This window comes from Bactrocera dorsalis, chromosome 3 (genome assembly GCF_023373825.1).
Source record: "Bactrocera dorsalis isolate Fly_Bdor chromosome 3, ASM2337382v1, whole genome shotgun sequence".
Taxonomy (NCBI): Eukaryota; Metazoa; Arthropoda; class Insecta; order Diptera; family Tephritidae; genus Bactrocera; species Bactrocera dorsalis.
Window position 1 is genome coordinate 8,709,409 of NC_064305.1, and position 11,629 is coordinate 8,721,037.

An 11,629-nucleotide genomic window follows, 5' to 3' on the forward strand; every position below is an offset into this window, starting at 1 on the left:
TAATTATCAAAATTACAATTACCAAACCTATGGTATATGTTGCAATAATTTTATAATACATTAATGTGGTTGATATATGTATATATGAAAAGCAGGTTGTGACTGATAATTATAAGAACATAGGTCTGTAAATTTCGAAAGCTAACTAAAGTTTGGATATTATATTTTTATTTTGTTGAGAATTTAATCTAAGTTTCGAAAGTTTCGTACTGGTTACACTGCACGTTAAAATAAAACGAACAAGCCTATCAGTCAGTAGCTGTTCCCATATCTTATTTGTTCCCTACAGCAAGAACAAACACTTATCAGCTGTTTTGTGTTATGAATTTACTATTCCAATTTTCTTATTTGCACGTGAATTCATGGTTTTGTTGTTGTTTAAAATTTTAGCCGCATTATGATAATTAAAATTATATTTTAAAATGCTTTCGTTACGAAGATCAATTAAATATACTATACAAAGTTATATTAAGTACAATGTGCGATTTTGTACCAGCACTTTATTTCAACAAACAGTCAATGAACCCGAAAAAGACCATAAGTTATCCTTACGACAAGCTGAATGGAATCTTGCACAGCGGAGGTATGCCGAGCATCCTCTAATTTTATACAGTAACAAATTAGAAGAGCAAGTCGAATTTATGAGCCCTCAACAACTACGAGCGTATAAACATAAAGAGATTCTGAAGGAAAAGCGTACATTACGACAACTACAAAAACAACCACTTATTGCAGAGCCACAGCGGAGTGTTAATGTGGACGATAATAAAGATAATAATTTTCCAAATAATTGGATGGAAGATTATGAATTCTATGAGGGCAACGATGACGGGAAACATCCCCCTTACGGTACAGCCGATGATAGTATAAGTCCGTCATCCGTGCCTTGCAGTGGTTGTGGAGCGCATTTGCACTGTACTCGGACTAATTTTCCAGGTTAGTTGAATTAAGCTGCTGAACTTTAAACTGTATGAATGTTATGTAACAAAAATTATGTACTTTATCTAGGATATATTCCAGCAGAGATATTCAAAGGTCGCACAAATAAAGAACTCCAAACCATAATATGTCAGCGCTGTCATTTTCTAAACAATTATGATATTGCTTTAGATATTGAAATAAGTCCCGAGTCATATGTCGAAACCATATCGCGCATAAAAGATGAATATGCTTTAGCAATAGTAATTGTAGATCTATTAGATTTCCCATGCTCTATATGGCCCGGTATAGGCGATGTTCTTGGCCATAAGCGTCCCGTGTTTGTAGTTGGTAATAAAGTAGATTTATTACCGCGAGATCATAATAATTACTTGACTCATGTTAAAAGCACTTTAAAAGATCAAATGCTGCAGTGTGGGTTCGACTCGCTCAACATCAAACACATTAGCTTAATTTCTGCTAAAACGGGCTACGGAATTGAAGAACTTATAACTCAACTTCACAAAATATGGGCATACAAAGGAAACGTTTATTTAGTTGGTTGCACGAATGTTGGAAAAAGTACCCTTTTCAATATTCTTTTAAACTCTGATTACTGCCGTCCAGAGGCTACGAATTTAGTTCGCAAAGCGACGACCTGCCCTTGGCCAGGTACAACTCTTCAAATGCTGAAGTTCCCTATACACAGACCTTCAGACATACGAATATATCAACGTTTTCAACGGCTAACTTCCGAACGTTCACAGAAATACGCAGAGAACGCAAATCGCCGACAGAAAGCCCAGAAGACTGGCGATATTAATGCAGCTCGTCTTGTTGGTAAAATTGGCAGGACTTTCGTTAAGAATGAAGAAACTGTTGATGCATTCGCTGTCTCTACCGGAACACAACCAATAGTTACGTTGAATGAAAGAGATCCGCGATATCGTGAAGCTAAGTGGTGTTACGACACACCAGGAGTAATGCACCCAGAGCAATTTACAGAATTGCTTACAACACAAGAATTGCAGCAACTAACGCCTCCTAATATGATTTTACCTAGAGCTATACGCCTCAAACCGGGTATGAGTCTCTTCCTAGCAGGTTTAGCTCGTTTGGATTTCGTAGAATGTAAATACGTTGATATTGACTGGGTAAAAGTATTTGTATTCAGTTCTTTACACCTACCTTTGGTTATTGCTCACACGGAGAACGCTGAAAAAATGTACAAAGAATACCTTGGCACGGAAGTGCTCAGCCTACCAAACGGTGATGAGGCACGTCTAGCTCGTTGGCCAGGATTAAAAAGTTCTAATGAAGTTATCCAACTTGTGGGCAAGTATGAGGACGCAATCAGCTCTGAAATAGTTTTATCATCAGCTGGTTGGGTGGGTCTGAGAGTCCCTTATGCCAGTGAGTGTACATTCAAAGCATGGACACCACATGCGCGTGGAATTTTTGTACGTTCCCCACCATTGGTACCATACGCAGAACGCTTGGTGGGGAAGCGTATACGTAACTCTTTAGCATACAATTTAGGAAAGCCATTTACTTTTAAAAAATAAATTAATATTTATAAAAACAAATGTTTACTTGTCTTTGGTTGTAAATTAAAATATAGCGCAGGAGCTTCCGACATGCCAGATGCGTGCACTCCGGACCATAACGGGATGCCTCTTGATGTCTTCGATCGGGCAACTACATAGTGAGGTCCATATGCTTCCGGTTATGGAACATATTGAACTCTATCCGACCACCAGTGCGTGGTTGCCCCGCAGCCTGTTGGGGCTGGGCGTTGTCTGCCCGCTTTTCCGTTTGGATGGTTTGTTCCGGTTTGGATGGTTGAAGGCGCTACCTCGCCTAATGGTCGTGGTTGAGTTAAACTGGCAACGACTCCGAGCCCCCTATTTCTGACGTGGATGGTCGCAGTAGCCGCAGTCGATTTCGCCTGCTGAGCGCAGCTGCGAAAGGGCATTTAGGAAGCTAAAGTTTCGTTCAGCTGCATACCTTCTACCTTAACCGGTGCTAGCCAGGGTCCGCAGATGCGTTGCTATCGTTTCGGTTGTCCTTTTTTTGTTAGCTGTGGTTTTTGCCTTGTTAGAACCTTCCGATGATAGGAAAGCTCCGCTAGAATACAGCCGAATTTACATCCTGGACGCAAATCATCCAATGGGCAGGGTGTTGCATTACACCCTGGATTAGAGGAGGTGGCAATTCTTAATTGCCGCGTGCATGCTGTTTCTGACAAGTCACAGTAGTGGTGATATGAAGCACCGCTCACGTCGGTTGGAAGATGCCATAAATGTCTTGCGGTTAAGCCGCACCTGTTCTTGCACCACAATAAGGTGGTCGCAGAGGTTCATTCTGAATACTGTATATACGACGATATACCAAATATAAGTGTGACCAGCATGCAACGAGTCCCCGCATGACTCTAACCATACCTTTGTATGCCCAGCTAATCCTACACATCTGACACCACTTTACATAGGGTTCGACTGCGTCCAAACAACATGTTTCCTGGACCTACCATTGGATGACCTCGTTGACCACTTATCTGAACCCTACCTCTCTAACGATTCATACATCAAGTGCCCACACAAGAACTTTTGCCGGATTGCTAGCAATGTACATTGCCTATCTAGATGCCTCATAAACTAATTGGGAGCAATGCTACCGAGTAACATTCCTTTACGGGATAAAAATCCGGGTCCGTTCCGGTTAAGTAGGTTGATGTGCTAAAAAGTTAGACTTTATAAATGCTTGCATACATCAAGGCGCATTGTTTATTTAGAATATATGAAAACAGAAGATCGATTTTACAAATACAAATCAAAACTAATATAAGTTATCTAAATAGAAACTGTTATTTAACAGTTTTTGTTTTTATATAACTTTTTTTTAAGTTCTGAAAAAAATGGGAAGAGTGTATTTATACGTTTTAAGAATATTTAAAAACGTATTTGCAACCCTGGTTTTCTTTTTTGCTTCAGCAACAGATTTGACATTTTAAAACTTCATTGGGTACATAAGGAGATAAAAATGACAACAAAGAAAATTGGAAGAATTGGAAAATTTTAAGAGAAATTTAAAGATTCGAAGTGTTTTTAACTAATAGTGCATAATTAAATTGAACTGTGTTAGTTTATTATGGAACATTAGTTTCTATTCGAGAGGCTATCTTAAGTACTGAAAAAAGTATGTAAAAAGCTGTTCTAGTTGATTAGCTTGTTTTGTACATAATCGAACTACTAATAAAACTTGTACTTTTATGTGAAGTCATAACGCGACGAAATGGAACAAAATTCTGTGGATCCATTTGCCTCAGAAAACAGCGGAACTGCCCGCTTTGTGGATAAGCTAGTTGATAATGGTTTAGCGGGTAGCGGTGGTGCGTGTAGCAGTAATAGTGCAACTATAAACGCCACGCATGAATTTCAAACTATGAAACCGGGCTTGGGTCAAAAGCCTGGCCAAGCTTCAGGAAGAACCGAAATACCGCATAGTGAACTTGTAAAGATGCTATATTTTTTGGAGGGTGAACTTCAAGCTCGCGACGTCGTAATTGCTGCATTAAGAAATGAACGAGTCAAACAATATATAACGCAACTGCGTTCAAAACGTGTACAACCAAATGATCCGTATGCGGCAATTTTCCGTGATAAAATAGCACTAGCCGGCAATATGATATCGCGAGAATCATCCACACAAGCGGCTCAAGCAGAAATGGAAGTGCGACAAATAATTGAACAGCAAATGGAGCAACAATATCAAATGGTTAGCAAACAACGTGCCACGCATTTGCGTATGGTCAACATACTTACGGAGTCCTTGGAGAACAATCAACGCATGTTGCAGGAATTAGAAGAAGAAAAGCGAAAGCATGAACATGACACAGCTCAGGGTGATGACATTACCTATGGCTTAGAACTAGAGAGGACTAAGTTACGACAAGAGTTGGAAGAGGAACGAGCGCAATTGAAAAAAATGGAAAAAGAAATGAAAAAGCTGCAAGAAACTTTGGATTACGAACGTAATCGTCAAAAGCAAATAGTTCTTTTGCTCATAGCTGAACGTAAAAAGATTCTTATGAAGTACATTGAAGAGGGTTAGTAGTTTAGTTTGTCTACTACTTTTTGGGCTAAAACAGCCTCATTTAAATAATATTTTATATACTCAACTATTTTAGGTAAACGGTCAGAGGACTTGGCGCAAATACTAGCAGAGGAGAAGCAACGTTCCGATACTATTGCGGAAGGTCTCGAAGAAGAAAGTAAAAAGTCATTACGTATGGAAGAGGAAATGGAGAAGCAATCTGCTGCGTTCGAAAATGAACGCAAAACATTCAAATTGACCGCTGCCAAGGAAGAGACGCGGTACTTATTTTGGCCAAATCAATTAAAATTGTATAAAAATTCTTTGCATTTGCAGAGTTAAAGAGCTCGAACAAGAGGTAGCGTTGTTGCGTGCTGAGAATGAGGCTTTAAAGAAACAGCAGCAGATATTGCAACAAAGTGTGGCGGCTGGTGTGAGCGGAACACTTGTTGGCGGTGCCAAAGCTAGAACTCTTAGTGGTGAGCGTGCAACATAAGCCTACATATTATAGCATATTTACATAAATTTTAATTGAAGAATTATTTTTATTTCAAGCGGAAAAATTTTGCTAAACTCTTCTAACATTATTTATTAAAGTCAAACCAAGTTACCCTCTTCTAACCCAATTTATAAAGGTGACTTTATTTATTAGCATTTTATCACTTAAAAAAATCGCGGCATTATTTTCACTAACAATTTTTAAGGTAATCTCTGACTTACAATTTTTATGTTCACTATATCGTCTTATTTAAACTATACCTTATAATGTTGGTTGTTTATTAAATGTCAGTAAATTTTGTGTCACATGCTTTATTAGCGGCATTTTTCATTTGCATCGATTTTATGCTACTTTTTCTGTTACATACGTAAACTAAGTTATAAATTTGTGTAAGAAAACTAAACAATTTCTATTTTACAGATGATGCATGTGCCACACCAATGGTAAATATTGCGAAAATCGTGCAACCAACAGCGACTGTAACGAGTGTACCCGTTTCTGGTCCAACAACCGGCATTGCACGTGCGCCCGGTCAGACATTACGCAGCGGTGTAGGCAATGCACTCCCCGCTATAGCAGTAGCACAATCAGTGGCAACTGCCATACCGCTACAAACAGTTGCATTAGCCAATGCAGGCAATATAATCGGTGATAGCACAACAACTGTAGCTGCTGCAATATCAGCAGCAATTACCTCAACAGCAAGTAACTTAACAACCGGTAGTGTCGTTGGTGCTGTTGGTTCTATTGTAGCGGGTGCACCACCATCACCATCGCCTGTGAAAATGCAGCCAACTGCAACTATACAGCGTGCACCAGGCGGTAAATATGCAGCTTTAGCTGCAGCTGCTGCTGCATCGCACTCGCTGGATCAGACGGCGACGGCGCCACACCCAGTGCCAATTGCTGTACCACCCGTTACAGTACCACCGGCTGGCGCACGTGGTGCACCACCACCTATACCCCCCAATAAACCAATTGTACCGCCAAAGCGTGAACCATCGCTGTCGCGTTTAAGTTCAATTGCTGTGGCTAGTGCTGTCTCCGGCACGGTTGGTGTAAATTCAGCTAATTCGGTTGGGATTTCAAACGCTACATCCAATACAAAATTAAATTAAATACGCTATAACCGCCAACACCGTACGAGTATACTGTTTCCAAATAAGCAGCTTAATAGGAACGTGAAAAATCTAAGATTCACATATAAAATCGATATTCAGTTACACAAAACACTAATACAACAATTAAACTGTTAAATGCATGTGCGTATATGCGTAAGTTGGCATAAATATTAATTTTCTCGGTTTGTTGAAAATTAGACTAAAAAATTAATATTAAATAACTCACATTTACCTCGGTTCTTATAACTATGAGCATAACCAGTATACATTACCATATTGTTGGTATAAATGTTCTCAATTTTACTATTATGCAGGCTTAGCTGCTTACCACACAGCTTGTAAAATTCATGTAATATTATACATATTTTATTTTAAGTTTCTTGTACAAGACGTGTAATCGTAACATATAAAGCTGGTTTGGCCTCACCAATGGCAAATATTGTGAGCTTGTGCAAGCAACAGTAGTGTTCCTAGCTGGCGTGTTGACTAAGCTCCGGGAATTTTTTTTTGTTAAATTTATTTAACTAAATTTTAGAAAACTCCTATTAACAGGTAATTTTCGAAATATTTTTTTTTTCAAAAGTTTTACATTTTTTTATACCTACGATCTTGCTTTTATATACAACATCTACATTTAACAAAACAAACAAATCGCTACCCTGTAGTCACTATTATACTCTAACAAAAGAAAATCGAAACGTAATCATGGCCATATATACATAGTTGTATAATTAATAACCGCTAAAATATATATGCGTTAAAAACTGCAAAATTCTAGTATTATATATAAACTTACATATAAATATTAATTTCGAAAGAGAAAACAATTAAAAAAGAAAACATAACTGAAAGTAGTAAACGCTCTACGGGGCGAGTGAAAAACGAAATAAAAGGCAGCAAAAATAAATTGTTAATGAGGCAATGCATCAATGCGCTAAAGTATTACACACGTTCATACACGTAATTACAAAGCAACTAAGGATTATATGGTTACTCAAACCAGCAAAAATGAAATACGGTATTGTGTATTACACACACCGCATCTATTGTGTGAAAATTTAAATATATGTTAAGCTAAATAGGTGGAACGGTTTATGCCCTTTTGTTGTAATTTCTTATAGTTTGAATATATACATATATTTAAAGAAAGTTATGTGGTATGATTTTTAAATGATAAGTAGTTCTACTCCTTTACTTTAAGTTTATTTGTTTAATGGTAGTATACTCGCCCGTTGTATATTTAGTTCTGTATTAAGTAATTACGAAATAACGTTTGGAAAGCATATTTCCAACGAATTGTCAGCCTATTTTGACACATATGATTCAATAGGATCACAATATTGAACCACTTGAATTTATCCTACCTACATTTTTTATGTATTTATAATTATTAAGAGATATTTACTATAAACATTACTAATTGTACGACGACAGAGCCAATGTAGAAGCCGACTAAGGAACCACAATCAGAAACAACTTATTATTTTTTATGTCTAAAAGCGGCGTGTGAACAATTTGTATTTAAGGTTTAAATTTTAAACAATAAATATTGAATGATAAATAGTATTCAACCCATAACAGTGTTTTCAATTATAATAGCGCGTGATAAATTGCGTGCGCAGGCCAAACGTAGTAAATTGATGATTTCCTCAATATTTTCGATGCGATAGTCCTTGAGAATGTTGATTGGTTCCTATAAAGATAAAATTATTATAAAATAAAATAATTATGAACAAATAATCATAAAAAATATCAATTACTATAAAAAAAATAATAATTATAAAAAAAATTATATAAAAAAAATTATTTATGAAAAAAATAAAAAAAAAACAAATAATTAGAAAAAAAAATATTAGAAAAAAACTAATTTCAAAAAAGTTAACTAAAAAATTAATTATAATTCAAAAAATTAATTATAACTCAAAAAATTAATTAAAAAAAATAACAAAAAAAAAATTAAATATAAAGTTCATAATTTTGAAAAGTAAACAACATACATCCGGATACTTTTCCAGACGTTTTTTCTTCTTATCTATCAAGGGCACCAGTTCGGTTTCCAAGTGCTGTAGTATGGCGCAAGTTTCTTTGGAGAGTATTTTTGGATCCTTCGATTCGAGCAGTGGTATGGAATCAATGAGTAGTGAAGGCCAAAAACTGAAAATAATGCAAGGCGTAATAAGTTAATAAATCTAACAAGCTATTAGCTAATTTTCCATACTATTCCGGTGTAATCTTCGACTCTAAGAGATTGACCAGCAATTCGGCAGCAGGCAAAAAATCTCGCTTGCGATAAAATTGATAGAAATCAAAATATTTCACTAAAAATACTAAACGTGGCGATATGAACATTTTAGCGCCAATATTTGCGATCACATCTGGGCAGAGCATATCTCCGGTTTTGGAATAGTGCTGTAAAAAAGTGCAAATTTTACAATACACAGTCTTCCAATAAATGAAAAGAAAAACACATACATTTAATAGGAAATCCGCTATCGTTGTGACATAGAGTGTGTCTTTCGAGCGTATAGCCCACTCTAAAGCGTTTCCATAACGCTGCTCATCGAGTGATTTCTTTGACTGTATTTTACAAATGTCTTGCTCTAGAAAGGCAATAACAAATTTATACAAGTTAAAATATAAGTATATGGATTTTTACCAGCTTCGAAAAATCCCTTCTTTTGTGCGATGCAGATAATTTTCAATGCCTGTTTCTCCGTGCGGAAGGGTATTTTCGTGAGCAGTAGCGCCAGTGCTGCTTGACCTTCAATACGTGAAAAGTAAAAATAAAATGCAATTATATAATTACAGCATGCAACTTACCCTCTTGGCCGCAATGGTCCAGATAGTCCATGCCTAATTGCCACAAAGAGTTGCGTGTCATTAATGAGCTTCCAAAATCATAAAGCAAAGAGTCGCGCAATTTTATACATTCACTAAATATAAAATAAATTAATATTTATTTGTATAATATTTTATTTTATAATGTAATGTAATGCTTACTTGACTTGATTTTCGCCCGCAATTTGCAACTGTCCAGCATTGTAGAGCAAGTCCGTGAGATGTGTGACGAACCACTGATTATCTGCCATCAGTTGTATTGCATGTATAACTTGATGCATATCGTTTTCCATGAGGCTAAGTATAACACGATCTAACTGTTTCATTTGCAACTCATTACTGTTGTGTCCTTTGAGGCGCGCCCAACGCGATAGCCATGTGTTGGCTGCATTGCCCAATTCGAAATGCTTGCATGCATTATTTGTGTAGAACAGATAACCGGGAAAGAATTCATACCAATATTCGGTCTCTTGTATTTGTGTATTCCACATTTGTGTATCACCTGTTACTAACTGTAAACAAATTTTTATTTTTTTATTTGTATATTTATTGGTTTTGCGCACCTGAATTAGTTCTTCTAGGTTTGGTTCAATGGCGAGAATATTTGCAGAAATTTTTCGTTCGGTGTCAGTGAGCCAATACTGCCACAGAGAACGGAATTTTTGTATTGAAGTAGCACCATGCATCTAAGAAAGAAATAATAAATAGTTATTATAACCAAATGAAAATATTTCCCAAATACTTACACTATAAGTGGGCATGGTTTTCAATATTTGATCTGTTAGTTTAAAGTGAGGCGTTTCAGCTTGTGGGTGTAGATGTAGCAAAGCACGTGCCACATCTACTTGCCCCTGCAATATTAGACCTTTAAGCGCTGGCCAATAATCATCGTTATCACTTGCTTCTCGACCCAATAAAAGAAGATCAGTGGCCATACGTTCCGAAGCAGGAAAATGAAAACGTATCCAATCTAGAAGTTGTGGTACTACCGCATTGGATGGTGTTGGATCTAGAAATAATATTTCGCTTAAATGCCACACACACTCAATGGAATAAAATATTGAAATGTATTGTTGATATTTAGCTTGTGCGTCAGCATCTTCAGCTTCTTCTGCGCTTGCTATAGCATCTTGCAATTTTTCAAGACATGCTCGTATAATACTGCGATAAGTTCGCGAAATTTTCATGTATTCTGCTTTCGAGCCGCGCTTTTTAAGCTCTTGTAATGCTACAAATGTGGAATTCGCTTCGGCCACAAGACTACGTAGGATGGGATCATCAAAGACAAACTCTGGTTGTAACATATGTATCAATACGTCATCTTTGCCGGCAGATTCAGTTGGAGCATCTCTCGTATTACTGGTAATTGGTCGAAAGGCAGATAAAGCAATTTTGCTACCAGAAACAAATTGACCCGTGAGCGTGTTGGCATACCGACTGCACAATGGGTCAACTACAGCCTAATAGGAACACAAGCGGAATTATTAAATTGGTAATAGTATGAATGTATGAAATTGCTTACAAATATGGCTGGTTGATCTTCCTGCATTATTCAAGATTATTGTTTATTTCCTAATTTTTCTTGATGTCGGATAAATGTAGACACATTTGGCGTTCGTACTTATGACAATTGAGGTACACAAGGGTTGCCATATTATGTATAATATGTGAACACTTCAAATTAATTCAAATAAATTAATACAAGCTTTGCATTTGTTACAATTTTTTTTCAAGTACATAGAAATTATAACTACTGTTCAGTAGCGTAGCTACAACTTCGGGCGCCCGGGGCCAAAAATGTTCTGCCGCTCCCTTTATTTACCTACCTACAATTTTCTTAAGGTGGTTCAAACAAAAGTGGGTTTTTACAAAATATCTTCGATATTAAGTATATAAAATTTAGGAACTAGAAGCCACGCAAATTCTGAAGTTTCAAAATTCTCACAATACGGTTTTTGAATATTAAAGGACAGTGAAGATCGTTTTGCCGCCCCAAGACGTTGCGTAGTATTAGGAAAGAGTTAAGTTTTTATTTATTTTATATGAGGTCTCATTTTTCTTTAGTCTGGCTAAGTTATGACAGTTAAATTACAGTTTACCAATTTTGAAATAAATGAAATTATTGCTAAAATTTCGAAGATGTAAAAGAATATTATGT

The 11,629-nt window shown here is 36.6% G+C and overlaps 3 protein-coding genes across 3 annotated transcripts; 2 read left to right on the forward strand and 1 right to left on the reverse strand.

Annotated features, from left to right (window-relative positions):
* Window positions 1-36: 36 nt before the first annotated feature.
* Window positions 37-2,504, forward strand: LOC105223841 (nitric oxide-associated protein 1). Its single transcript, XM_011201702.4, has 2 exons — window positions 37-936; window positions 1,009-2,504. Exons 1-2 carry the CDS (start codon window positions 423-425, stop codon window positions 2,481-2,483), a joined length of 1,989 nt encoding a protein of 662 aa, XP_011200004.2. The 5' UTR covers window positions 37-422; the 3' UTR covers window positions 2,484-2,504.
* A 1,426-nt stretch (window positions 2,505-3,930) lies between these two features.
* Window positions 3,931-8,204, forward strand: LOC105223839 (CTTNBP2 N-terminal-like protein). The gene is made up of 5 exons (XM_011201700.4): window positions 3,931-4,116; window positions 4,198-5,026; window positions 5,108-5,294; window positions 5,350-5,492; window positions 5,933-8,204. Exons 2-5 carry the CDS (start codon window positions 4,213-4,215, stop codon window positions 6,628-6,630), a joined length of 1,842 nt encoding a protein of 613 aa, XP_011200002.2. The 5' UTR covers window positions 3,931-4,116; window positions 4,198-4,212; the 3' UTR covers window positions 6,631-8,204.
* LOC105223840 (nuclear pore complex protein Nup75) lies at window positions 8,111-11,148 on the reverse strand. Its single transcript, XM_011201701.4, has 10 exons — window positions 10,994-11,148; window positions 10,218-10,931; window positions 10,035-10,157; window positions 9,634-9,983; window positions 9,454-9,566; window positions 9,290-9,394; window positions 9,106-9,233; window positions 8,852-9,042; window positions 8,631-8,787; window positions 8,111-8,326 (listed from the first exon to the last, which is right to left on the reverse strand). Exons 1-10 carry the CDS (start codon window positions 11,018-11,020, stop codon window positions 8,201-8,203), a joined length of 2,034 nt encoding a protein of 677 aa, XP_011200003.2. The 5' UTR covers window positions 11,021-11,148; the 3' UTR covers window positions 8,111-8,200.
* Between the last annotated feature and the right edge of the window lie 481 nt (window positions 11,149-11,629).